Source organism: Pseudorasbora parva, chromosome 17 (genome assembly GCF_024679245.1).
Source record: "Pseudorasbora parva isolate DD20220531a chromosome 17, ASM2467924v1, whole genome shotgun sequence".
In the NCBI taxonomy this organism is placed as follows: Eukaryota; Metazoa; Chordata; class Actinopteri; order Cypriniformes; family Gobionidae; genus Pseudorasbora; species Pseudorasbora parva.
The window spans coordinates 37482727-37510192 of NC_090188.1; the positions used below are offsets into that span (position 1 = coordinate 37482727).

Genomic DNA, 27466 nt, shown 5'->3' on the forward strand with positions numbered 1-27466 from the left:
GGGTGGGGGAACAGGTGACCAGTGGACGGTTTGGCGGGGGGTGGGGGTACCCTTTGTAAACATCCCCTTATCCACGTGGCCACTTCAGGTGAGCTCTACGGGGTCACACCTTGCCTCCCTCCAGCCTAAGTTGAAAGACACAATAGGTAACAACAGCAAGATGAATTTGAAACCAAGCTACTTTTAAAGAAACAGTTCGGCTAAAAATAAACATTCTGAAATCATTAATTTGCATTGTTTCCAATCTGTATGCTTTTAGAAAGGCTGTATTATGCATGGCAGGCCAGAAGTTGGCGATGTCACTTTGTCAAGAAACCCTACGAACACGTAATACGCATGCATGAACATGTGCATGATGTCATTGTTTTCAAAATCTGCCACAAAAGTTGACCTTTTTTAGGCCCCCAAAATGCCTTTGTCATGTAAATGAACGGCTAATGCGAAATTGAAAAATCCTATATTGACAGAAACCATCAAAATAATTGGAATTTTTGTTTGGCTTACAATTACATGGAGAGGACGGGGTTTATGACCTGTACTGCAGCCTGCCACCATGGGGCGATGGAAATGTTTTGCTGTCACTTTTCAGGATGTGTGTGGCACACTTGGTCACCACAGCAAATTTGTGTGACCAACTTCTATGTCATTGAAATCTATGTAGGGAATTTTTTGCCCACCAAAACTCCAGATCGCTCTGATTCCTTTTGAAATGACTGGATTTTGTTTGTATACTTTTGGTAAATGTGGCTGCTCCTTTGAGAACTATTGTTTTTTTACTTTGTATTTTTTATCCCTCCCCCATGCAGACCCCAGTTGTAGACCCTAGAGCCGTACAGCTCGGCTCTCTCTTTGTGCGCGGTCTGACCTACCTCATCGCAGCCAACAGTGCATGTGGTATCCCTTTCCCAATGGGTGAGCTCATGCCGTGGAAGACCTTTGACGGCCTGCTCTTCCATTCAAAGTATGTGCAAGCCCACTCAGGCTGTTCAAAAGAGGAGCTTCTCGAAGGCAATGTAAGTACAGGAAAATGCCATTGACCCTGTTTACACTTGTTATTAACATCCGGCTTGGATGAGCTGATCACAAGTGGTCAGTTGAGACGGATACTTACATTTCAATATCACCACAATCATGGCATTCCAAAGCCACACATAACCAGCCACACACAATCCTTGTTTTAGCTAAATGCTTGAATGACAGGTGAGTGGGCGGCCTTTTACTGTTGTCTTGGATGCGTCTGAATGGATTGGTATTTACACTACAAATGCAGTGTGGTTGCATCTTCGAATGTGGTCTGATTGATCAGATCACAAAATATTTTTAGCTCTGACAAATTGTGACCAGATCATCAGAGACATAATAAAAACAGGATCTAGTATGATCCCTTTTTATAAAAAAAAGAAAAGAAAAAAGTATCGTGGTTTATATGCAGCTCTATTAACATGCTGAAAATCAGGACAAATGAAAATCAGGTCATTGTATGGCCCACACATATTTTGTTTACTGGATTTTGTTTAACTTTTGTTTACATGTCTTTGGTTTACTGCAAAACAGTTACAGAATCTCTTTTGTTTTTTATTGCTGTAATGTTTTTTCCGGAGCCAAGGGACCAAAACGTCTAAATAATTTTTTAACCCACACTTATAATCATGGGTTTGTAATTATAAATGCAGTCAGGAACTAACTCAGACTGTGCATGGTCACCTCTCGTCTTCATGGAGGTCTCCATACAGACAGTCTCAATCAGTCGTGAATCAGTATATCATGCACTGATAAGGACCCTGGCTCACTACACATTTGGACATGATGGTGACATGACAACAGGTTGTTTTAAATTTTATGTCACTTACTGATATTTATGAACAACAGCAGATAATTCATGTTATTTAATGTATGATAAATACTTTGTTAGATATACCTGCAACATTTCTGCCATAATTTAATTATAAATGTATGATGTTCATTACCTGTCTATGTATGTTTATGTAAAAATATATTTAAATAATGTTTTTCTTTATTTTGTGTTATAAAGTTGGCTCACATGATGTGCTTCATGCTTCAGAATTTTCTTAAGGGAACGTAGTGACCATATTCACAGTGCAGACATTTTCTCAGAACTAATTTTTCTTTTTTAAAATCTTTTTAAGAAAAAAAGATTTGCATATTTAATAAACTTCTGCTCCCCTGACAGTTCACTTGAGGGGTTGTTTTGAAGCAGCAACTGGAATAATTCGCTCAAAAGGCTGGCAAAACATTTTATTAAACAAACACAATGATTTATCTCTCTTCCACCCGCGATTGATTGGAATGTTATTTTTTTATTACTTGGCCCGCCCGATCGGTGGATAAGTGTGAGCTGTGCATCACACACATACACACATGCATGCCAAGAAAGAAATTGCAGTGCAGTGCACTATTTAAGATTTACTGGCTTGTAGTGTTGTCAAAAATACTGACCGCGATACCAAATCGGTACTGAAATTTAAAAAATGTGACGCTTTGAGCGCTGTTGAGTGGAATCGTAAACACCTCTGACTGGTCATTGTGCTCACACGTTCATCAAATATGTCTGTGATTGGCTACTATGATCAGCACTTCACAAACATGTTGTAAAAATACAAAAATGATGCTTTTCTCAGAGCGCTTACACAGATAGACATGGAGCGTTTGAATGCAGATGTCTTTTAGCCTACCAGTCTGCTGGTTGACGCTTGCTTGTGCTTTCAAACGCTCCTGCTTTCGAAACACTTTTAAACACTTCTGTGTTCTTTCAAACCGCTGCCATGCGTTGATCATTGTAGCCAATCATGGTCACATCCGATGAGCGTGTGAGCACAATGGCCACTCAGAGGTGTTTACAATTCCAGCTCAACAGCCCTCGAAGCGTCACATTTTTAACATTTCGGTACCGGTTTGGTATCGCGGTCAGTACTTTTTACAACACTACTGGCCTGCCGTCTGGCTTACGTTTTGGTAGCCCATCAGGAAAACACACAGCCCCAGGACGTTGGGCTTTGCGAGCCCTGGCCCATACATTTCCAAATCTGATCCCGAATCGCAATGAACCAACAAATAAAGGATTCTCCAGCCTGTGACAGTGGGCTAACGATGTTCTCACACGGGGTGTAGGCGTTAACGCTTGATGGAGGGCGTGGCTGAAGCTTGGTGCTGAGGCGATCGTCATAGTGACAGCAGCCAATCACATTAAAACTTACTTGCCGCTTGGACCACAACACAAAAAAAAAAAACGCCTTTTTTGACAGCTAGTCTGTGAGACGAAATGGATGCCGATTTGGTGTTATGTGTAAATGCGATTGCCCCTGTAGTTGTTGTCAGTGCACTGCACAGGTGCTCGAAGCTGTTGGGTATATTAAATCCTAAAAAAGCGCCGACAGCGGGGAGAATATCACATACTGGTCCGGGAGCTGCGTCTGGATGGTTCACCGAGCAGTAATGAACGCAATTGGCTAGCGCCTGCTCAAGGATATTTGCATACTGCGATCTGATTGGATGACGCCTGCGCTGGCGCTTGAAAAGTTGAGAAATCTTCAACTTCTGCCGCTTGCAACGCGAGTGAAGCGACGCGACAGAACCCAAAATTCAGTTCGGCAACGGATGATGTCACCCATTTAAAGTAAATGGGAAGCGTTAACGCTTACGCCCGGTGTGAATGCGGCGTAAGGCATGTTCAGTTAGACACGTACACATAATCAAAATTATCCGTAACAATGCAATACTATCACATATAAAAAACATGTTTTACTCACATAAGTGTGCTGCATCATTCCTGTCGTATCCAATATAGAAGGCACAGCATTGTGTTTTAATCTCAATATGTCTGCAAATCCATTGTCGACCTGAGACTTGTTTACAAACGCTTCCGCTGTGAACACACGTATAATGTCTTCCCCACGTGAGCTGGAACTTCATTCAAATAAAGTTCATCCCTGCATTCCTTATATTATGATCCGACGGAAGCTTATGCAGGGACTCTGTTCTTCCGCAACCAGGCAGCACAAAATCTTATCTTCCCCATGTTTATTGCTTGGTAGCGCAATCCATTTAGCTCCAAGAGTCGGTGGGAGGGGCTGCAGAAGCAGGCGTAAATATTTATCTGTAGAGGCGGCGTTTCACCACACGATGACATCAAGGGTTGGCATAGTCTGAGATCAATTGTTTGCTGGCTCTGGTGTCAATAAAAGTTTTTCTTTGACTAACAAGGAAGTTTTCAGCTCCAAAACTTACAGGATACTCTTATATTATTATTCTTTATATATCAAAAGCTCAGGGAAAAGTTGATTTCTCACTCCATGACCCCTTTAAATTGCTTAGGACAAAATAATTTAATTGGCAGTTGCTTGAATGGTAGGTTCAGCATTATTCTCAATGAAAAACACAACAACAAAACACAACAACAAAATAGTACAATGACAAACTTGCTTATATTAAACCTGGAACTGTTATTATTGCTAGGCAACGTGGGGGAGAGGACGCTGGCGTTGTCTGTTCGCCGCTTCTCCACCCACAAATCATGTTACTGTACTATTAGATTTAGATTTTATTTTATTTTATTATGTTTGTGACTAGTCTAACAGTCAGAGCTACAATTGGGACTTATGCTGTTTGCTGGCAGCCACTGAGAGGACGTTGTTCACCGTTCGCCGTTTTCCACCGCTTCTCTGATGTTTATGTTTGAATTGCTGCGGTTGGTTCTGGTTTGAAGGACATTTGATGTTGCTCGCTGCGACTGCTCACTGGTGGTCTCCCTCGGGCTTGAGCTGCATGGTGGCTGAAGTTTGCACCGGGCTAGCGTCATCCGGGCCATCGTCATCAGCGTCCGGCATGATGTTGGGATGTTCCGCTTCTCGGCTGCGCCGCTGTTCCGTCTTGCATTGCCGCCGTGGAGCGGCTTGGACTTCTGCGCCGACCCCGGTGTGTCCACAGAAGTGCCCGGAGAGCTTTGTCTGCCTCCTGCATGGTGCTGCGGCGATCCCCACCGTCTGAATCGTCAAGAAGACCCATCATCTGGTCTTCAGCTGTCATGCCTCGACGACATCATCAGGACACTGCCGCTGGGAGTGTTTAAAATTGTGTTTAAATTTAAAACATGGAGTGGACCACAGTGTGCTGCGGAGCTAACAAAGACTTCCACCATCAGCTCTGTTTCTGTTCACCATCAGCTCTGTTTCTGTTCACCATCAGCTCTGTTTCTGTTCACCATCAGCTCTGTTTCTGTTCACCATCAGCTCTGTTTCTGTTCACCATCAGCTCTGTTTCTGTTCACCATCAGCTCTGTTTCTGTTCACCATCAGCTCTGTTTCTGTTCACCATCAGCTCTGTTTCTGTTCACCATCAGCTCTGTTTCTGTTCTGTTTTTTTGTGTTGGTTGATTGTTTGTAGTATTCTATTTGTTTACATGTTATTCATTTTTTGTTATTCCCCCCCCCCTTTGTTGCACTTTGAGATTCTTCGGAATGAAAAGTGCATTATAAATAAAATCTATTATTATTATTATTAACAAAACAATTAGCACAGCAGCTATTAGCATTGGGTTTAAATTCAAAATATTGCTAAATAGGTGCTTTCACATTTCGCTTTGAAACCAAATCTTCCGCCATCGTCTTGTCAGTCAGCTCGCCTCACTCTAATCATCTGATAAATCTGACTCCTGCTGCTGATTTGTGCTGAGAAGTCCTGAAAGCCCTTTTTTGATGTTTCACAGAACCAAGATATGCTGTTGTTGTTGCTGGATCACAGCGGATTCATCCATACTTGCTCGAGCTGTCTGATGCGCAAGATATTAGTGTTTGCATAGCATGTTCGTTATTTCGGGGGCAGAGCAATGAAGGGAGGGTTGTGTTGTTTGAGGGTCAATTTCAAATATCAATAATGTTTCTCAGAAACACCTACTGTACCTTTAAATATCTAATTTGTCTTTTGTCTTTTAGCCCTCCTGGATGTCTTTGTTCCTGTCCGTCAGAGAGCTGGTGCTGGGAGCCTGCAGGAGGCGTGATGCCCCCGTCCTCAGCCGACCGCACAGACTACACTACAGAGATGGTGTGTACATTTCCTTTCCCTTTTCTTAACCCTCCCTTTACTTGAAATTAATTAATTTTCACTGTAACTTTTGGGGAAAATGTATGGTATTCTACAAAATGGATTTAAAGGGGTCATGAACTGCATTGTTTTATTATTTTATAATGTTTCCTGGGGTGCACTTATAATGCTCTTTAGATTTTTTCATCAAAAATGGTCATAAGTTAGAAAGTCATTTTTCCTATCTGATTTAAGCCCTCGGATGTGAATGCTCTGAAGGGGCGTGTCTGCTGTGAGCTTTCAGTGGAAACGCCCACTGCTGTGATTGGCTGCTGTGAGCTTTCAGTGCAAATGCTCACTGCTGTGATTGGCTGACATCTTTGTATATGAAATAGCTAGTATTACATGTATAACTCTCACGAAAACTTTTAGCAGTTTTTTACTATTACAGCTCTGGAGACTAACTGATTGTGAAAACTGTTGATTATAGAATTATATTTAGATCATGGCATTATATTTAGATCTATATCATTATATTTAGATCGGGGCATGAAAGGTAGGAGTGATGAACATTGTAGCCGATCACACACATGTTGAGCGTATGAAAGCGATCTCGTCATTGCAACTCAGTTTCTGTACACTAACGAATGCTTTCATCATAACTAACAGTGCAAACACATTGCAAATAAGAGATTTGTTGATTATTACATGAATTTTGATGATAGAGCTTTCTTTGATTGCTTTTTATATATAATTTAATCAGTTTAAATAAGATTATTTTCATCCTACTAAGAGAAAAAATTTGAAGTTTTAGTCACTGGTTTGATTTAATGACACAAAGACAAAGAACATCCTACTGTATATGAATCATCACATATCATAAATCACTGGTCACAGATCAGGCATTAGAATTAACCCGGTTACTCACATCATGTTGTGGCATTACTGCTGAGTCCATAACGTAAAAGTCTGTTTGCAAAGCCTGTGCTGAAATTGCGGCTGATTTACCAAAGAATTCACAGTGAAATGTACCAAATCAAATAAACAATACTCAACTGAGCCATTCACATTGCTAAAAATAAATAAAATAACCACATTCCTAGCACATTCCTTTGGAAAGTAATGTTATTTGTAGTCCATCCTGCATTGCTCTTCTCCTCACAGTGGGCGGGGCCAAAGTTGTGATGATGAAGTAGGTGTTGATCATCTTTTGTAGAGGCAATATTTCCCCCATCTATAGGCACATTTCACAATGAGTCGTTATCTGGGCTTGGTTACAATAAAAGCTGTTTTTGGACTAAGACGTTTTTAGGTCTGAAACTTATAGGGATATTCTTATGGAATGATGACCTCTTATATGTCAAAAGCTCAGTTTGATTTCTCAGTTCATGACCCCTTTGAATATAGTAAACTCTTGCAATGCAGATTTCTCATTAGCCAGAATTATTTAATAATTCTGCATTTGTATGTGCATTTGTATGCACAATACATTGCATTTGCATTTGTATGCATAATGATAGACATTTGATATCTGAGGGCATCTATGGAGCATTTTTCAGGTCCATTTTTTGTGGACCTGTTTGTAACTCAAACAAATGGATTACATGCTGAGACGTCAAGGTTACTTGCACATAAACAATACCCAGCAGTCTTCATAACACCCTCCATCTGGTCTGTGACACTGAAAACAATCTGTTTGGCACACTATTTTAGATCGAAGGGATGCTTTGTCATAACAAGAATAATTCTGGGTTACTTTTTATAGGTAGTGATCTATATTAAGTAACATAACAAGACAACACAATTATAACGTGGTGGCTGTTGCAAACTCCTTGAGCCCCTTTTGCTTTTTACCACCATCCAGAGTTTTGTGGTTCTCTCCTAAGATTAAAAGAGACCTTATGGTGAAATTGTCTCCATCTGGTTTCCCTCTTGATGTCGACCAGCTCATGAACTGCTCATGTTGTGTCTTGGAGGCAAATGAACTGTTTTTTGTCATCAGATATTTTAGATTATGGCAGAGTGGCCATGTTTTGAATCTCAAGATGTATCCTGTTAGATTGATGTTCTTTTGTTTATACTTGTTTTTGGTCGTCTGGAATTCCAGCTAGTTTATTTTGTCATATGCTGTTCTTGGAGAATCTGTTGTGCACAACATGTTTTGTAACTTCATAACAATCTGAAGAATCGCCTGTGGGATTTGGCAAGAAATGCGTTTTGGAGTACATGAATCCATGAATGCAGTACAGAAGCTGGTCTGAAACTCAGTAAACCCGAATTTTTGTAATTTTTGGTTACACTTTATTTGGTAACATTTTTATTATTTTATTTTTAAGCTTTATTTTAAGCTGTCATTGTTACGGTGTAATTATATATTTATGTACTGAGTAATATTAAGAAACAACACACTTACTATATAGGGTTAGGGTAGGATTAGGTTTTGGTTGAGGGTTAATAGCTTCATGATGTAATTATGCATAATTTAAAGGTCCACTGAAATCAAAATGTAAGTTTTTTAGCTTTTAGTATGACTGTGTTAGCCTTAAAGTTATGAATACGCTGGTATGTTCCAAAACTATGACAAAATTTGCATTTAGGAGATATAAGCATTCAAAATTTACAGTCTCCCACTTCCGCTAAAACGAATCTCAGATTTTGGTGACATCATCGCAGACTTCACTTTCTCGTCAAATCTTCTGTCCAATCAAAATGCTCTCTAGAATCTAAAGCCCGCCCCCTACACTGCTGAAGCTGAAGCTGAAATCGGTCAGTTGTTAACATACATTTACTCATTTCTACATGGTGAAAGGCACATAGCACACTATATATGTGATAGGAAACGATTCAGTGTAAATATGCTTTCATTTGAGGCGAATAAAGTCTGTTTTCACGTAAGTTTCACCTACCGCAGCTGCGCACACACCCTAACAGCTCTGGTCTAAATTTATACTACAGAAACGAGAGCGCAGCGCGGATCATATGCGCGAGTCCGCACAGACAACAAACATATCGACCCATGCGATATGGAGATTATGATGGTAAACAGTGTTAGAGGAAACTGGCTTTACCAAAACAGAGAAAGGTCCGCTCTAGTCAAACTGTATATTAACGAATCGCTATTGGCTGTTTCAAAAAAGGGGAGGAGCTGCTAACAGCTGAAGCCGTTTCAGGGGAAATCACGTCAACACATTGAATAATGCGGTTTCAAGGCATTTCAGTGGACCTTTAATGTTCTTCCTCAAATAAGTACTGATTGATATTAATTAACTACATGAACTTACTATTGGGTTAGGGTTTGGTTGAGGGTTAATTTCTTGTAATTATGTGTAATTTACTGTTGTTATTATTATGGAAAGTACATGTAGTGACGTGTAACTACATCACTATAAAACAGTGTTTTATTTTCTATACATTTTTTATCAAAGTAAAAAAAAATATATAGTTATTTATTGTATATACCTTAAAAAAGGCCACTCAGTAGTCACTCAGTAAGAGTTAGTTTGAGACCAAATGTTTGTAGTTACTGATAAATATATTTTTATATTAATTAAAGAGAAATATTTGTATGAAAATATTTCTTACAAAGTTGCATGGGGAAAACTGTACAGTCACTACTGCTTAAAAAAAGCAAAAAAGTCTACAGAGTTAAAAATCCAAAACAGATACTAAATCCTGTCATCCAACAATTGCCCTGAAAACCAGTTAAAAGTTTATATTTCAGTGTGGTGATTCTGCCGGCCTTTTGTCCATTCTCATTTCTCTTCCACTTCTAAACTTTGCCTCTGTTCCCTGATGTTAATTCACCTCATTATTTCTCTGTCACTAAAAAGATTGTTTTCAATCGCAGATGGTCTAAAGTGTCAATTGCAAGATGCTGTCGGGCTAGACGTATAAAAAGTCTGGTTTTAATTTATGTGCGTTTGAGGCATAATCATTGCCTCAGTCTTTTGGGGACGTGGTGGTGAAGTTCAGGCTTCACAATTGTACGTTTTATGTTTCCAGTGATGCTCCACTGCAAATACTAATTGTGAGAGAGTCAAACCTCCAATTAAAGCTGCGTTTAAATGCTTCTGTTATTGCCTCAGCGAGGCCTGTGGAGCTTGAGGATCTGCTTGGAGAGAGACGACCCCACCTCCATCAGACCGCACAGCAGCCCACAGCCTCAACACACTACCAGCAAGGTATAACCGTACACAACACTACACTCACTGGCAGAAACAGAGTTAAGGCTTATCAGAAAACAAAACGTGTTGTACGGGTCATATTTAATGTTTTTAATATTAAGAATTTAACTTGATTTTGAAGATAAATAATAAGCGTAATGTCTTCCATAGGCTATAGACCAAGGCCAAGACATCCAAAGAGAGGAAGGTATCAGCTTGCACCTAGGTGAGCGCTCTGATTTCAACATAACTCAATATGTATCATCCATCCATCCATCCATCCATCCATCCATCCATCCATCTATCTATCTATCTATCTATCTATCTATCTATCTATCTATCTATCTATCTATCTATCTATCTATCTATCTATCTATCTATCTATCTATCTATCTATCTATCCATCCATCCATCCATCCATCCATCCATCCATCCATCCATCCATCCATCCATCCATCCATCCATCCATCCATCCATCCATCCATCCATCCATCCATCCATCCATCCATCCATCCATCCATCCATCCATCCATCCCGTCTGTCTGTTTCTATCTATCTGTCTGTCTGTCTGTCTGTCTGTCTGTCTGTCTGTCTGTCTCTCTCTCTGTCTGTCTGTCCGTCTCTCTCTCTCTCTCTCTCTCTCTCTCTCTCTCTCTCTCTCTCTCTCTCTCTCTCTCTCTCTCTCTGTCTGTCTGTCTGTCTGTCTGTCTCTCTCTCTCTGTCTGTCTGTCTCTCTCTCTCTGTCTGTCTGTCTACCTGTCTGTCTGTCTGTCTGTCTACCTGTCTGTCTATCTGTCTATCTGTCTCTCTCTCTCTCTCTCTCTCTCTCTCTCTCTCTCTCTCTCTCTCTCTCTCTCTCTCTCTCTCTCTCTGTCTGTCTGTCTGTCTGTCTGTCTGTCTGTCTGTCTGTCTGTCTGTCTGTCTGTCTGTCTGTCTGTCTGTCTGTCTGTCCATTATTGGACATTGCACATTGGTGGTGGTTGAGGAGATTCCCCCTTCTATGTAAAGCGCTTTGAGTGCCTAGAAAAGCGCTATATAAATGTAATGAATTATTATTATTATTATTGCTTCTAATCTACATTGATAACTGAAATGTATTTTCTTTATTTTGTTATAGATGGCCCACGTCTCAAAACTAAACAGCACAACATTTTTGTGGAAACAATTGTCACCCACAGAACAAAGCACTAATGAACTGCATTCTCAGATGGGAATGTTCATGTCCATGTTCTTGGACGCCTTATCATTTAGATTTTGCCCTTTTTTTCCTGGCGTCAGATAATCAGTGACAGACATCTTTGCAGTATCAGTGGATCCCTCAAAAACATGAAATTGTACTGATGAATGTGAGTACTAGTGAATGTGCTGTTTTACCAGGCAGATAGAGATAAACCTCCCATTCTGTGATATCCTGAAAAGCCCTCAGAATTATATCTTATAGTGAGATTACAGTCTCTTTTTTTCCATGTGGATGATATGAATCAGTGACCAAAATGGAAGCTTCCTAAACTCTGTGCCAAACCCATTCATTCAGCTCAGACCCTAATTAGTCTCAGATGATCTCTTACCTTTCAACTGCTGGTTTGACGTCGACTCCAGTTGTTCACAGTTAAAATTATTATTTTTTGTCTCCTTCAACACATTTAGATTCTAGATTTTCAAGCAGCCATTCTTTAAGAAATATTGTTAAAATGTATCATAGCATTGAAAGTCGCGGTTATTATTATCCAAAGCAGCCGGATGGAGAGATGTTTGGACTGAATTGTGGTTCTGGCATAAAGTGATCAAAATGCTTCCATTTCAACCTTGAGTTTTGATGATACTCTCATGTCCATCATGTCTGTATGTTATAATATTGCAAGCTTTTATGTTTGTTCATGCTCTATTTTATGTCATGCAAACATTAAAAACTATCTAATATTACAAGTGATAAATGTTCGTTTAAGAGCAGGGTTTTTTTTTTTTCATCTTCAGCCAATGTCAAAGGACACATTTTCCTTAAAGGGGGGGTGAAACACTCAGTTTCAGTCAATCTCATGTCAATCTTGAGTACCTATAGAGTAGTATTGCATCCTTCATATCTCCGAAAAGTCTTTCGTTTTATTATATTTGTAAAAGAAATATGGGCTGTACCGAGTCTTTCCGGAAAAAACCGAGAGCCTGGAGGCGTATCAAGTGGGTGGAGCTAAAGAATAACATATGCGCAAAGCGGTGACGTCCTCAAGCGTGGAGAAACCCATGGCTATCTCAGCTAATAGATATGATCCAGAATCTAATTCGGAGGCTGAAATAGAAACAGCAACAGCAGGACGTCCGTCTCTGTGGTATGTACTGTATTTAGTGGCCTGTCAACATGACATGATTCGGTTTATGGACTATTGTATGCGACCAAACCTTAGTAGCAAGCAAAACGGTTTTGCACGTCAGACTAGTGTAACGTTATATATAGAACAGCAATGAAGTCCGTTAGCGCATTTGAATGACGAAGCACGCGATCGTGTCGTTTACTGATGTTTACTCACGCGACAATAGCCAACAGCACAGACATTTGAAGCAGTTTTACTCAACGGCTGCTTCCAAAGCAGGACCGAACCTTTATCGCTGGGACGGCTCCGTCAAAAACACGCTTCTTGGAGTGTGGAGATCCACTTTGCGATGCGACTGAAGCATTTCTGCGTTCAAATCGGTTCAAATGCAGCGCTGCCTTCCCGGAATGCTGTGCTGAAGCGTTGAAGTCGCTTAATGTCAAAGTGGAGGAATGAAGTGGAGCACGGCGCCGACTATAACCGACATAAGTGTTCACGGACGACTGGATCTGCAGCTGAGAGCAGTTTACTGTTTACAGCGTGCATTTCCTCTCTCGCGCTAGTGACGCACGCGCGCACCGTACCGGGAGAAGAGCCCGTACGGCCCATACAAGGACCTTCCGATCTATTAACGTCAAGTCGACACATACTCGAAAAAAACTCTCCGAAACTTGTGAGAAACCGGAAGGAGTATTTTTGACACAGAAATACTCCATCAAACGTCCAACATTAGTTTTTGAAACTTTGTCTATGTTTAGGATGGGAATCCAAGTCTTTAACAGTGTAAAAAGCTCAGTATGCATGAAACAGCATTTCACCCCCCCTTTAAATGCACTACCAGTCAAAAGTTTGAAATGATTACGATTTTAAGATTTGTTTTTGTCTCTTCTGCTAACCAAGCCTACATTTATTTGATCAAAACTACAGTAAAAACTATAATATTGCAAAATATATCTGTTAAATGTTTAAATATATTTTAATTTTTAATTTGTTCCTGTCATTTCAGCATAATTACTTTAGTCTTCAGTGTCACATGATCCTTCAGAAATCATTTGAATAGGAAAGTCTTAAAAAGGAAAGTCTTAAAAACGCATATCTGTTTTTGATACCCCAATGATATACGCTACTATTCAAAAACCGGTAGTGTAAAACACTGTTGTGATACTTGTGATTTATTGATCCAGTTATGATGAAACTCATGTCCCAGTACAAAAAATCTTTGAATGAATTACTATTACAGAATGAGCTGTTTTTAGTCTGTTTCTCTCTTTGCCCATAAGGCTGTGAATCTGTCCCTCCGCTAGGTATTGTTAAACACCCCAGAGCGGAAATAGGATATGGAGAAAGTTCCATAGCTTAAGTGGTCAAAGCACAGCTCTTCCCCTTATCTACAGAGAATGAAAGCCGCAGGAATGAAAAACAGTACTAGACAAACACGTGACTTGGCAAGAAAGGACTAGAGCATATAGGCACAGCAGGAAATGGAGGCAAGAGATTTATTCATGCAAAAACTAGAACAGATTGACGAAGCTTTGGCAATTGAAAAGACTCAAGTGTTTGAAATCGACAGTAGGGGATCATTGAAAATTGAAAACCATGAAACTAGCATTGCCGTCCATTTGAGAATCAGTAGGAGTCTGAAAGGAAGAGAACAATGGAACTGAAATAGTGTTCTAGGAAATATGAACAGTAACTGGTAGGAAAAGTGGCATTATTACGTTAATTTCAAAATTAGCTAAGAGGTAGACAAACCACATTAATACCCAAGTTCTGTAGAGCGAGGACAGATTTACCATGCCTGTTTCCATCCACTTATTTTGTATGCGCATTTTGGGAAATCACATAAAAAATGTTGAATGGAAATGCCAATGCACATAAATTCTAAACTTGCATAAAAAGTGAGTTTGTTTTCTTGAACGCATGGGATGGAAAAACAGAGGCAGACAGTAGTGGAGTATTTTTACTTTCTACTCAAGTACATTTTTAAGTATATACTATCAGTGTTTTAGGAAAATTTTACTTCACTGCATTCCAAAGCATAATATAATGTCTCTTTTACTGCACTACATTTCATAAATAAAAGCTGTTGTTTTCTTACCTTAAAGCTCCACTGTGTGATATTTTCCCCCATCTAGCGGTGTAAAGGTATATGACCATCCAGTATATAATAGTTTCTGTTCCTCTCAATTCTGATTTAGTTTTAACTCCTACGGTGGGCGATTCAGTCCAAGATTAACACGGCAATCCCCCTCTTCGCATTCGACACGGTGCCATCGAGTTTTAAAACGCGAAAGTCGAAGCTTGAATTTACGGGAATGTCCCTCTTTGGCTAATGTACTTTCAAGATGGAGGGGCAACATGGCGACCGGCATTCGAACCCCTCACTCGTATGTATTTTCAATGGCATATTATAAACTTACGAGTATACTTTATTACTTGAAAGAAGTAAATATACATTAATGAGCACATATATTTTTGAAAGAACTAAGTGTTTTTAGCTAAGAATAAACTAAAAAATTTGCACAGTGTAGCTTTAAATACTTAATTACACAGAAATGTAGAACTTACTAACTTATACTCAAGTAAAATTTGAATACTTTCATTTGAGTAAAAGTATACAGTGCTACATTTTTATGTAATTATGTATTAAATAATATTCATTATGAAATGTATTGCTGTAAAAAGTACAATATTATATTTTGGAATGTTGTGAAGTAAAAGTTTTCCAAAGAAGATTACTGATAAAGTACATTTACTTGAAAAGCTAAAAATACTTGAGTATTGTCCGCCACTGTGGAAAAGTTGATTTATTCGCTAATGTTTTGTGTGACGTTCCAATTTTGCGCAAGTTAAATTCACATTTTTGTATGGAAACATAGCTAGTGGGAATACTTGACACCAGAACTTTTTCAAAGACATCCATACAAAATAAAGCGTGTAGAGTATATGAAGAGTGTATTTCAGATTTTCAGAGCAACCAACATTATAAACTTAAGCCACGTTTCCATAGTGGGAACTTTCCCCAGGAATTAGGGACTTTGGGGTGGTACTCGGTGTGTTTCGACCACAGGAACCGGGGTCTAAATTAAGTTGCTCGTGAGGTAGTACTTTTTCAAAATTCAGGAACTTTCGGGGTGGGGCTTGGGCGCTGAACATGCAGATTGTTTGAGCTCACGCAGCACTTTATTTCAACCTAAAAGTCTGTTGCGGTGTGTGCAGTAAGAGTCGTTTGCTGTTAAAATCAACAACGAAGTTAAAAAAAATAAGATAGATGGACTGACAACGAGGTTCAGACTTTATTAAGTTTATTTGTGGAAGACTAAATCCGGTGGGCTCTGAAAAGTCGCGCGCAGTTCTACGTCACCGGACTAATCTTTCACGGTATTTCAGACCGTGATCGAAACGCAAACAGCAGCAGATCTGGGGGAAAACAACTTTATATACAAGTTTTTATATATATTACAGCAATATATTATAGAAAAGTTTTTAAATGGTAATGGTAAAAAATATTTCAGAATATAACTAATATTTTTTGCTGTATTTTAGATCAAATAAATGCCCCAACTTTGAATATATATTTATATTTTCAATATACCGTATACACACACACACACACCAACTCTATTACACTATTGGCATTTCTAACCAGAAACAGCTGTTGAGTTCTTTTTATCATTGATTTCTTTTCCATGGCTCTGTCGAACAGGTTTATTATCGCTAAACATCAGTTTTCCTTACGGAGAAAATGAGTATTCATTTCTTCTTCCCCGGAACCCAACCATTGCGCTTCAATGGCTAGGGCTGGGATGTTTCTTATGCAAATGTAACATTGAATGAAGTTATTTTTAAGTGTACAGAATCATTTCCTGTGCAGCGTTTGGCTTTGATTCTAAATCTGTTTGCTCAGACTGCCCCGTCCTGGCACGGGCCGGGTGCCGATTGTGCATCCAGCCCTTTTTTTTAAACTAAATAAATAAAACCACAAGATTAGCAACACTACCACACATTGTCCTTTTCATCTGTTTAATTATAGCATATGTTTGAATGTGTGCACTAATGGTAAATATAGCCTCTATTCTCATGGCAGTGTGGTCAGAGCGCAGCGGGGTGACGCTGGAGTTAGCGGGATGGTGATTTGCTCCCGGCCCGCTGAGGGTGGGCGGCAGTCGCCTCAGTAAGGAACAGAGCGTTTGTTCTGCAGCAGGCGCTGTTGGGTGGAGGTGGGGACACACGCTGCCACAAGAAGCCAGACTTTGGCACGCTGTCATCACTGTTTCCTTCACAGAGCACGAGAGACGGAGGGAGGGAAAGCAGGCATGATGGAGCCAACAATTATCTGGCGCTCTGTCCCTCACATATTCTTTTTCTCCTTTTGAAAATGAGGGAAGGAGGGGCTGCTTTTCAGAGTTTGGGGTCTCAGTTGGTAAAAATATGTCTCTGCGATGACGGAGAAGATCAATTGTGGGCATTTTTGTGATATTTTTTTTAGTTCCCAAAACAACAACTGCCATAATAACATTCTGCTTCCTGTGACCTATAATAGTTCTGATCTGTACGGAAGCCCGCTTCCACCACTAAATAGAAAAATAAAGAGTAGTTGTGACTTATCTCTAAAATTCTCACTTTTTCCTCACAATTGCGAGTTGTAAAGTCATAATTCAGACTTTTTTTCTTACAATTTCATGATATAAAGTCACAATTCTTACTTTATACTTTATTTCTCAGTCAGAATTGTGACTTTATATCACACAATTGCGAGATTATATCTCAGAATTGTGACTTTATAACTCGCAATTGTGAGAGGGAAAAAAAAGTCTGAATTCTGAGATGTCCTATTATTTTTTTTTATTCTTTTATTTAGTGGCAGAAACGGGCTTCCATAGTTCTGGTCGATTCTGCTTAAGTGTGTGAATAATAAAATGACTTTTTTTTTCTTTCTACAAGTTCCCCTTTAGTCAATAATTTTATCCCTTTAAACTAATTTTTGATCACCAAAATGACATTTAATAGCTTTAATTCTTCATGCCTTAAAATAGCTTGAATGTAACTTTACGCCCGTGCTTTATCTAAATATACGTGAAACTATTAATATGCAAATTAGCCCCGCCTCCACTCACTTTACTGTAGTAAACGCTGCACAATGGTATCGCTCTCTACAATGTTGGACACATTGCAGTAATTAATATGCTTTCATTTTGCTTGACTACACTGTAAAAAATTATTTAGAAAAAAAAGTTACCTGGTTGCCTTAAAATTTTGAGTTCCTTGAAATTAAAATTTGGAGTTAATTCAATGAACATTTTTTGAGATTCGACAACCTTTATTGAAATATTATTAAAAGATTTTGTAAGCATATTGGGTAATTGTGTGTGTTTTATTTCTGATGATGCAGTGAAACATGCCAAATAGTGCTATTTTCAGGATTTATCACATTTTTTATGCGGTTCAGATACAATAATATTTTGAGTTTCTATTTATTAAACAAATTTCCTTCATTGTATCAACTCAAATTTTAAATTTCAATAAACTCAAAATTGTAAAGCAACCAGGTTACTTACTTTTTTAAGTTAAACCAACAAAAAACAACATTTTTTTTACAGTGTACATTATCAAACAACTAATACTGTGCTAATGTTACACAAACCATGATCCTGTTCGCCATCTTAGTCTGCCTTCTAAAAATCAGCATCCTGAGAAATGCTATGAATATATATATATATATAGTTCATCATAACATCGTAATATACATCATATACATAATTCACGTTATATTGCAAAATTTACACCATTGTTTTCATAGCAACAGAAAAATATACTGGGATAACCTGGCTTCTCTTGAGGCTCCCCTGCTTCACATCAGAATTAATGATGTGTGAAAGCCCCCCATTATATATGTGAACGGTTACATAGTATTTTGTATACATAGTATAGTAAACCAGCGATTTCAAACCGTGTTTTTTAGATGGTCTTTGGTTCACTGCAGTTTTGAGGAGAATGATTTAATGAATTTGCTCATGGTTTGTCTTAAAGTATATTAAAACACTTAATCAATTTAAGATTGAACATTGTTCAGGGAAGTCTGCTCTGTATTTTCTACTGCACAAGAGGCGGGATAAACGAGCCTTATTCAAATGACACTGTCACTTCAACCAATCAGACCAACAGAGGCGTGATCAATGGGCAACGGCCCATCGCTTCTCTATCCGTCATCGTGATTAACCCATTATTTACAGTCTAAGTGTTAAACCAGGTGGATAAGACAGTCTGTGAGTTCAACCCGATCACATGTAAATGCGTATAAATAGTACATGCATGTCGTGGAATGTATACGGCAAAACTTATTTTGCAGTGCATATGCTACGCAGTTTTTCGCGTGCATATGATACGCACTTTATGGCGTGTATATGACACGCTCTTGGGTAGGATTAGGGTGGTGGGGTGGGTTGTTCGTATGTATAATACGCCATAAAGTGCGTCTCATATACACGAGAAAAACAGCGTAGCATAGGCTCGTCAAAATGAGTTTTGGCGTATGCATTTCACGAGATTGCACACTCGTACTATTGATACGCATTTTCGTGAGATTCGCCTGGTGAGTTGCAGGGCGAAATCAAATCGCCGGCAGATCAGGCTGGGTTTAAAACACCACATAATAATTATAATAATAGATTTTATTGATAACGCACTTTTCATTCTGACGAATCTCAAAGTTACACATAGACATGTAAAAAACATTAAAAACTTGATTTTCACCACAGGGGTTTTTTAAAGGAGCTTCCGTAAGTATTTTTATGTTTTTTTTTATCTTTTGTTTTGACATCCATAGCAGAAGATTTTCCAAACATCTTAAAAACTTGATTTTTTTTAAAAATTATTTTTATTTGTTAATGTACTTTACTAAATTGATGGATTATAGGATTTACATTTTTGTTGATACCATTTGGTGCTTATCCTAAAATAAACCAGTTGAGCATTGTATTGTAACCCTCTGAGACGATCAGACTGTTTTTTTATTTGTCTGTTTGGTGACTTTATTAATGTTTGAAAATGTTAATGTGTAACTAAGGTACAGACTTAGGGAAGAAGGAGGTGAGAACTGGCGAATGTTCAACATAGCTTTAATAATAAAATAAACATAAAAAGTAAAGAGGAAGCCCCTCATGGACACAAACTAAAATAAAACACCAATGTTAAGTCCAGGCCTGTTTCTCTCTCGTCCTTCCCTGCCGTCGCTCCTCCTTTTATCCTTCCTGACCTCCTCTGTGGGACTCGAGACCGGTGTGGTGCTCGACCCCTTCCCATTTCATATTTTTGGATTACTTAATGAATAGACAGTTATAAAAAAAAAGCACATTTATATGAAATATACTTTTTTGTAACAATGTAAGTTACATTTTTTGATGCAATGTGCCCTAGCTTTAAAGGTTTTGTAAGGTGTTGTATTACAAGTGTAAGTATTTGTGACACCCTAAATCTTTTGATTGGACTCAAAGTTTAATTGGAGAAGCCAGACCCTCCCCCCCCCCATCCCAAGCCAAACCTTTTCATGATAATAATGTAATCGTACACCATGAGGACACAGACATGTTTGCTTGATGATAGTTATGGTAATGATGATAATTATAGATTGCCGGATCAGTTTTCTGTAATAACCATCCTCCCGCGACTTGACTTTTTGGTTTTTGAGTCAAAACACCAAGTCGTTCCGTAGTTAAAAATGACCCACTGTCTCAGAAGACCTGTAATTGCTTCCTGACCAAAATAAAAACAGCCGTCTAATATGACTGCAGATCAGATAGTGTATTATGATTATCTGTGAGGAATTATCTCTCTGTTGAGACACTGCTTAAAATGCACAAAATGGCTTTGCATGATTCTAAAAATACAGAAGTGCACTGCATACATATTTAGCCTCTGATATTTACGGCAGTAGCTATGAATAGAGAACTGTAAAACTCAGGAGCTGGCCGCAGGTTTACTCATGCCGTAATTGTATGTGGACTCGCACCAAGATTCAAACCAACAAAAGAAAAATAGACAATTACAGAAAAAAATAACTCAGAGCCTTGGGCTTTTTAGTTTTTTGGACTAGGGGTGTACGATTCAGATGACGAATGCTTACAAACTTTCATAGAAATGTGTTTCTTTTGCTGATATATTAATGAACCAGCCAGTGTAGAGAATATGGAAGTAAAGAATTTACTGTGTTTCTTCATTCTTTAGTTAAATAATATGCAAATGTAATGTATCTTAAAAAATGTAGTTTATAATTATTTTGTAATAATATTGTTTTTGCTAAGATACCATCTAATACTGATCCTAGTGGAAACCGTTCAAGCAGCGAACTGTTGCTACCGTAAAAGTGTGTTTACATTCACAAAGGCAAGTCATTTCCAAGTGCTCCGATGTTAGGGCGAAAGAACAATTTTATCACATTTTTACTGACTGCACCTTAAAGCCCCCCTGTAGTCAATAATTTTATCGCTTAACTCATCTTTGATCACCAGAATCACATATTAAAATGTTTTTCCACGAGTATGCAAATTACCCCCGCCTCCACTCACTCACACCAGCTCAGAGATCCACTCCCTCAACTTTACTCAAGTTCATGGGCGTAGATGACGCGGGGGACGTGTCCCCCTCACTTTTAATAAAATGTATTTTCGCCCCCCGCACTTTTACTGGTTCTCACCGATCCTAGTCGACCCGCTCCGAGCGGGATTCGAACCTGCGCGAGAGCGGGCAAGTTAACAGGGACGCTAAAGACCGCTTTCTCTAATCTCGGTTGATAGCGCGCTTCTTGAGGTCACGGGCAAATGTATTTACATAGAAACCAAAGTGAATACATCAAGATTTAAATTCAGAGACAAAAAATAATCTATGCAGGACATGTCATTTTATTCGAATCTAAAAATGAGGAGGGCAACCACGACAGCCTACATGTTATTTTTCAGGATTCTTTAATGAATAGAACGTTCCATGGACAGCATTTATTTGCATTTATTAAATACATTATCTTTTGTAATATTAAAAATATCACTTGTGATCAATTTAATGCATGTCTGATCAATAAAAGTATTAATTTCTCTCTTTTTTAATTTGACCACAAATGTTTAGATGGTTTCCACAAAAATTAAGCAGCACCTTGAGCAGCACAACTGATAATAATCCTAAATGTGTGTTGATCATCAGATCCTCATATGGGAATGATTAGTGAAGGATCATGTGACTCTGAACATTGGAGTAATGATGATAAATTCAGCTTTGATCACAGGAATAAATGACACTTTACTATACTCACATAGAGAACAGCATGGTTTACATCAGAATATATATATATATACAGTCTTGTTCAAAATAATAGCAGTACTATGTGACTAACCAGAATAATCAAGGTTTTTAGTATATTTTTTATTGCTACGTGGCAAACAAGTTACCAGTAGGTTCAGTAGATTCTCAGAAAACAAACAAGACCCCGCATTCATGATATGCACGCTCTTAAGGCTGTGCAATTGGGCAATTAGTTGAAAGGGGTGTGTTCAAAAAAATAGCAGTGTGGCATTCAATCACTGAGGTCATCAATTTTGTGAAGAAACAGGTGTGAATCAGGTGGCCCCTATTTAAGGATGAAGCCAACACTTGTTGAACATGCATTTGAAAGCTGAGGAAAATGGGTCGTTCAAGACATTGTTCAGAAGAACAGCGTACTTTGATTAAAAAGTTGATTAGAGAGGGGAAAACCTATAAAGAGGTGCAAAAAATGATAGGCTGTTCAGCTAAAATGATCTCCAATGCCTTAAAATGGAGAGCAAAACCAGAGAGACGTGGAAGAAAACGGAAGACAACCATCAAAATGGATAGAAGAATAACCAGAATGGCAAAGGCTCAGCCAATGATCACCTCCAGGATGATCAAAGACAGTCTGGAGTTACCTGTAAGTACTGTGACAGTTAGAAGACGTCTGTGTGAAGCTAATCTATTTTCAAGAATCCCCCGCAAAGTCCCTCTGTTAAAAAAAAGGCATGTGCAGAAGAGGTTACAATTTGCCAAAGAACACATCAACTGGCCTAAAGAGAAATGGAGGAACATTTTGTGGACTGATGAGAGTAAAATTGTTCTTTTTGGGTCCAAGGGCCACAGGCAGTTTGTGAGACGACCCCCAAACTCTGAATTCAAGCCACAGTACACAGTGAAGACAGTGAAGCATGGAGGTGCAAGCATCATGATATGGGCATGTTTCTCCTACTATGGTGTTGGGCCTATTTATCGCATACCAGGGATCATGGATCAGTTTGCATATGTTAAAATACTTGAAGAGGTCATGTAGCCCTATGCTGAAGAGGACATGCCCTTGAAATGGTTGTTTCAACAAGACAATGACCCAAAACACACTAGTAAACGGGCAAAGTCTTGGTTCCAAACCAACAAAATTAATGTTATGGAGTGGCCAGCCCAATCTCCAGACCTTAATCCAATTGAGAACTTGTGGGGTGATATCAAAAATGCTGTTTCTGAAGCAAAACCAAGAAATGTGAATGAATTGTGGAATGTTGTTAAAGAATCATGGAGTGGAATAACAGCTGAGAGGTGCCACAAGTTGGTTGACTCCATGCCACACAGATGTCAAGCAGTTTTAAAAAACTGTGGTCATACAACTAAATATTAGTTTAGTGATTCACAGGATCGCTAAATCCCAGAAAAAAAAAATGTTTGTACAAAATAGTTTTGAGTTTGTACAGTCAAAGGTAGACACTGCTATTTTTTTGAACACACCCCTTTCAACTAATTGCCCAATTGCACAGCCTTAAGAGCGTGCATATCATGAATGCTGGGTCTTGTTTGTTTTCTGAGAATCTACTGAACCTACTGGTAACTTGTTTGCCACGTAGCAATAAAAAATATACTAAAAACCTTGATTATTCTGGTTAGTCACATTGTACTGCTATTATTTTGAACAAGACTGTGTATATATATATACATTGCATAAAATCTATGGAATCTTAATGCACAAGTGTTTGTAGTATATAAACCAATCATAATATTGGCATAAAAAATAGGAGAATAATATTATAGATATTAATTAGTGGTTATTGTTCAGCAGTGTATTTGAAATCTTGCCCAATTAAAAGCAAGACATGTGATAAATTATATTGGTCAAAAAAAAAACGAAAAAGGTATTACGACATTTCTGTCCCCCTCACTTCTGAAAAGATGGCTACGCCCCTGCTCAAGTTACTGTAGTAAACACTGCACAACTAATAATGTGTTGCTAATATCAACAGAAAAATATACTGGGATAACGCTGCTTCTCTTGAGACTCCCCTGCTTAAAAGGGGTATTTCGCTGCTGGAAAGGTGAATGTGTATTTAAATTGGGTCATTTATGTAGTAGAAATGTGAAATTATTTTAGAAGTTGGTGCCTTCTAGACTGAGAAAAGCCAGACAATTTTTGGCTCATAGATGAAAGACCACAACTCCCACAATGCACTTGCTTCGCTTCCCTACGAGGCCATTCCCAAAGCCACGCCTGCCGGTTACATCTCGCTTAATAAAATCATTTAGTTCAGTTAGAGAACAGACACTACAGTTAAAAACTGAACGTGTCTGTCGAAAATATAATGTGAGAGCAGAGCGAGTCGCAGCACAAACGCAGCAGGAGTCAGATTTCATTCATCACGGGAGCGAAGAGCCGAGCTGAACTAAGCACGGCACACATTCATGGTGCGTGTTCAGTCTGGCACGTTTTCAGCTCATGTCTATGAAAGCTTAACTTTCATAGGAATTCATTGAGAAGTTTAGCTGGCCTCGATTTGCTCCACATCGCTCTGTTTTGTATGCCCGAGCTGAGCGTCGGTACACATTTACATTCTGTGGGTGAGATTGCAAGCCTATGGGCGGGTTGAAAACATGCGGCTCTAGCTCCTACTACTGTCGGTAGTCTTTAGCCTCTGGCCAAAAAAGCCTCTGATGATGGAAAATGACGATATTTGCATCATCGGAGGCTTTTTTCCAGACATAAAATACTTAAATATCTCGTCTCAGGGGGTTATGAGGGTTGGAAGCATGATCATTTGAATATACTCCCGGGTTTCCACACTCTCAGAAAAAAAAAGGTACAGTGCTGTCACTGGGGTGGTACCCTAAAGTACAAAAGTGAGAAACAAAAGTTTCCACCGCAGGAACTTTACCCAGGAACTTTGGGTTGGTACTCGGTATGTTTAGTAGAGGTGGGCAGATCGATACTAATATCGATAATATCGATACCAACGTTGGTATCGGTATTGATCGATACCAACGTGAAAATATCGATACTTAAGTTTCAGTTTCTCTCGTTTTGCGACCTGGCTGTGTTTGTCAAAATTCTGCTGCTGTCACAGAGCAGAGGAAGCTCTCAAGAGAGTGCTGCTCGTGCTCGACACTGCTCTCCTCCCCCTCTCCTGTTTTGTACCGTCACGTGACTCACCACTATAGCGCTACCACCAGCAGTCAGGCGCGTGCGCAGCTCAGCCGCGCATTTTAATTTTCAGCATTATATCATAATACAAGGAGAATTTGTTTTACATTTTTTATATTTATTGTGAAGTAAAACTTTGTGACTTTGTTTATTTAAGAAAAAAATCCTGAAAAGAAGTGCACTAAAGAGAAGAAACATTTTTTGTTAACATGCTACTTGAAAAGAGAATTTGTTTTTACATTTTTTATATTTGTGAAGTAATCATTTTGTAACTTTGTTTATTTAAATAAAGCAGAAGTAACCAAAAGTTGTTTCTGAACAAAAGCTTTTGTAGCACTGATTAATAACTCAAAATGCAAATCACAAAAACCAATTAAAAGTCATGAAAATTCATTTTGATTTAGGTTGAAGACGCATCCACCTCAATTAATAAAAAGTATCGGTATTGGTATCGGTATCGGCGATACTGGCCCTGTATTTACTTGGTATCGGATCGATACCAAATCTAGCGGTATCGCACACCTCTAATGTTTAGACCGCAGGAACCAGGGTCTAAATGAAGTTCCGGGTAAATATTTCCCCCTCCAAACGGTCCTGCTCGCGAGATAGTACTTTTTCAAAGTTCAGGAACTTTCAAGGGCAGGACTTGGGCGCTGAACATGCTGGTTGGTTTAGATCACGCAGCATTTTATTTCAACTGGCATTTTTAAAAGTCTTTTGCAAGGTTCGTTCTGCGTTCAGTAAATATCAGTCTTGCTCTCTGTCTAATAGTGCGCGTTCATCTCAGCCATCTCACGTTCAATGTCTTTAATAGCTGATAATAATATACATTGTCATTTTAAATCTAGCTTTACAAGCTTTCTAAATATATGTTTCTCTTTTCTGTCGTTGTTAATTACCTCTTTAGTAAACCTATACATAACCAGCAAAAGCAGCACAGCTTGAATCTCTTCCATACTCGTTATTCATTTTTTTACAGTCTATTTTTCACAAGGGGGTAATCTAGCACTCGGAAAGCGTTCCACCCATAGGGGCGGCCATTGCTAACCAAGCCATCACCTGTTAGCATCCCATTGACTCCCATTCATTTTTGAGTCACTTTGACAGTGAATAACTTTACATCTGAGACGTTTAAAGACTCCATTTGTCCATTGTTTATTTCTAAAGAAACACGACAATGCATAAAAGGCTCCATTACCTTGTATCTTGCACTATCGCCCTGTAGAAGCTGTTTTTGTAAAAATAGGCTAACGATTGCGTCATAACCAACGCGACTCTGTCGCACAGTTGAGAAATTACCGTATAGACCTGCAGAGACGCTCAGAAGCAATCTTTTACTGTCTATGAGACAGTCGGGGGGACGTGGAGACATAAAGTCTGTCTAAAGTCAAGGGGGAAGAATGGGGAGAAGCCCATAGTGAGCCAAAAGCAACAGGAGAAAACATTTAAACAACGTGATTCAGATTTCACTTTCCACAACTACTAGAAGACCTACAGCTGTCAGACAGGTTGCTCACGTCACATCTACGTCCTCAAGCTCAGTCTGAGCCTGCGCAGTTCACTCAGCCATCAGGAAGTGAGTGCCTCTGATTGGCCTCATTTTTCCGCCGTTGAAGTCAATGGGAACGCTCTGTCCATTTCTTTTACTGTCTATGATTTTTCACCATGTAAACGACCCGACCGATTACTTTTAAGTGTGCGTCCTTACATGACGTGACAGCGCGCGCCGCGCTCATGTTGACAAGAGAGGAAATCTCATTTTTCTGCGGGGTTAACTTTTTATTTCGTAAGTTATGAAGGTAATGTTGGAATAATGACACAGTGTTTATTGCCCCAGGCAGTTTTTACTTTAACTACGCCTGACAGAAGAATAATTTTTTTCTGAGATGATTATTACACTTTACAACAGATAAATAGCTTATATACTGTATTAGTCCTGGTGGCCGTTAAGAGTTGCTATGGCTACAGTAAACACACTCCAGCTGCTGGAGAAAACAGCGTTGACATTTTTGATGCGGCAGACAAACTGCATGTGACAAAATGATTGCGATTGAAAGTCATCACATGTAAACACCAGATCGGTTTAGACAACGTTCAGTAAACAGTCCACTAAATCTTTCAATCGGTACAAAACAATGTCATAATTTTTTGTTCATTTTCACGGTCGCGCAAAAATGATTACTCTCCGTTGTCACTGATTTGGAGGAGCAGTCGCGCGCAGTCCTACATCACCGGACTAATTTGCCTAATCTTCACGGAACTTTAGATCGCGGTGGAAACGCAGACAGCTGCAGGTCTGGGGGGGAGAAAAGTTCCTGGTACAAATTGTTCCTGGTAATTTTGGTGGAAACGGGGCTTTTGTACCTTACTCACCCCTAAATGGTACATATTAGTACTTTAAGAGTGCAAATTAGTACCTTAAAAGTACATATTAGTAGCTTTTCGGTTTTATACCATAGGTTACTGCCCCATTGACAGCAATGTACATTTTTCTGACATTGTACAAA

General features: G+C 39.0%; 1 protein-coding gene across 2 annotated transcripts in view; it reads left to right on the forward strand.

Moving 5' to 3' along the window:
• fam120b (family with sequence similarity 120 member B) overlaps positions 1-14602 on the forward strand; it is a 30170-nt gene extending 15568 nt beyond the window's left edge. The window contains exons 7-11 of one of the 2 annotated variants that reach the window (XM_067422599.1): positions 807-1013; positions 5949-6057; positions 10122-10217; positions 10371-10425; positions 11317-14602. In XM_067422599.1, coding sequence (XP_067278700.1) covers positions 807-1013; positions 5949-6057; positions 10122-10217; positions 10371-10425; positions 11317-11338 — 489 coding nt within the window. In that variant the 3' untranslated portion in view covers positions 11339-14602. Of the gene's footprint in view, positions 1-806; positions 1014-5948; positions 6058-10038; positions 10218-10370; positions 10426-11316 lie in introns of those variants that run through there. The other variant, XM_067422600.1, reaches the window with a different exon arrangement.
• The last annotated feature ends 12864 nt before the right edge of the window (positions 14603-27466 follow it).